Below are 1,268 nucleotides of genomic sequence, written 5' to 3'. Positions count from 1 at the left end.
AAAAAAAAGGGCCATAATTTCGTCAAAATGACAACAAGAGTTATGCAACTTGTCCTGTACAGTCCCCTTATGATAGTTTGTGAGTGTTTCAAGTCTGAAAGCAATAGCTATGATACTTCAGGAGTAAAGTGGTACCACGAAACTTAACGAAATTTTCTAAGTATAAAGGGCCATAATTCTGTCAAAATGCCAGTCAGAGTTACATAACTTTGCCTGCACAGTCCCCGAATGATAGTTAGTAAGTGTTGCAAGTATGAAAGCAATCGTTTGATACTGTAGGAATAAAGTGGACCTAAACACAAAACTTAACCAAATTTTCAATTTTTAAGTATAAAAAAGGGCACATAATTCTGTAAAAATGCACACCAGAGTTATCAAACTTTGCCTGTCCAGTACCCTCATGATAGTTAGTAAGTGTACCAAGTTTGAATGCAATAGCTTTGATACTTAAGGAATAAAATGGACCTAAACACAAAACTTAACCAAATTTTCAATTTCTTACGTATAAAAAAGGGCACATAATTGTGTCAAAATGCACACCAGAGTTATCAAACTTTGCCTGCCCAGTCCCCTCATGATAGTAAGTAAGTGTTCCAAGTATGAAAGCAATATCTATGATACTTTAGGGGTAAAGTGGACCAAAACACAAAACTTAAACCAAATTTTCAAGTATAAAGGGCCCATAATTCCGTCAAAAATGCCAGTCAGAGTTACATAACTTTGCCTGCACAGTCCCCTTACGATAGTTAGTAAGTGTTGCAAGTATGAAAGCAATGGCTTTGATACTTTAGGAAAAAAGTGGACCTAACACAAAACTTAACCAAAATTTCAATTTTCTAAGTATAAAAAGGGCACATAATTCTGTCAAAATGCCAGTCAGAGTTACATAACTTTGCCTGCCCAGTCCCCTCATGATAGTAAGTAAGTGTACCAAGTTTGAATGCAATGAATCCGGGTCCGTTCACCCTAATTTCAGTTCGCCCTTATTCCCCTTCGCCCTAAATCCTGTTCGCCCTGGGTCCGTTCGCCCTAAATTTTATTATCAAAGCAGGGGAAATATCAAACAAAAAAGTGTTACCGAAATATAAAATACGACGTTCTTTAACTTGTAAGCGTGTTTGTAACATAGGCCAGTAATGTTCACTAATTGCTTATTATATTAATTAATGAAAACTTAGGGTACAAACTTGGTTACTTGTGTGAAAAATCAAGATGGCGCGTTACATGTGTGAAAAATCAAGATGGCGCTCTTTAACTTGTAAGCGTGT

At 36.4% G+C, this 1,268-nt stretch overlaps 1 protein-coding gene across 1 annotated transcript in view; it reads left to right on the top strand.

Annotated features, from left to right (window-relative positions):
• Nucleotides 1–1,002, top strand: part of LOC127839703 (uncharacterized) — a 44,965-nt gene extending 43,963 nt beyond the window's left edge. The window contains exon 5 of the mRNA XM_052368086.1: nucleotides 977–1,002. Coding sequence (XP_052224046.1) covers nucleotides 977–1,002 — 26 coding nt within the window. The remainder of the gene's footprint in view (nucleotides 1–976) is intronic.
• Nucleotides 1,003–1,268: the final 266 nt, after the last annotated feature.

The sequence above is a fragment of the Dreissena polymorpha genome, chromosome 7 (assembly GCF_020536995.1).
Source record: "Dreissena polymorpha isolate Duluth1 chromosome 7, UMN_Dpol_1.0, whole genome shotgun sequence".
NCBI classification, from domain to species: domain Eukaryota; kingdom Metazoa; phylum Mollusca; class Bivalvia; order Myida; family Dreissenidae; genus Dreissena; species Dreissena polymorpha.
Note: the sequence above shows the minus strand (reverse complement) of the source record. Positions and strands in the feature narration are given on the sequence as shown.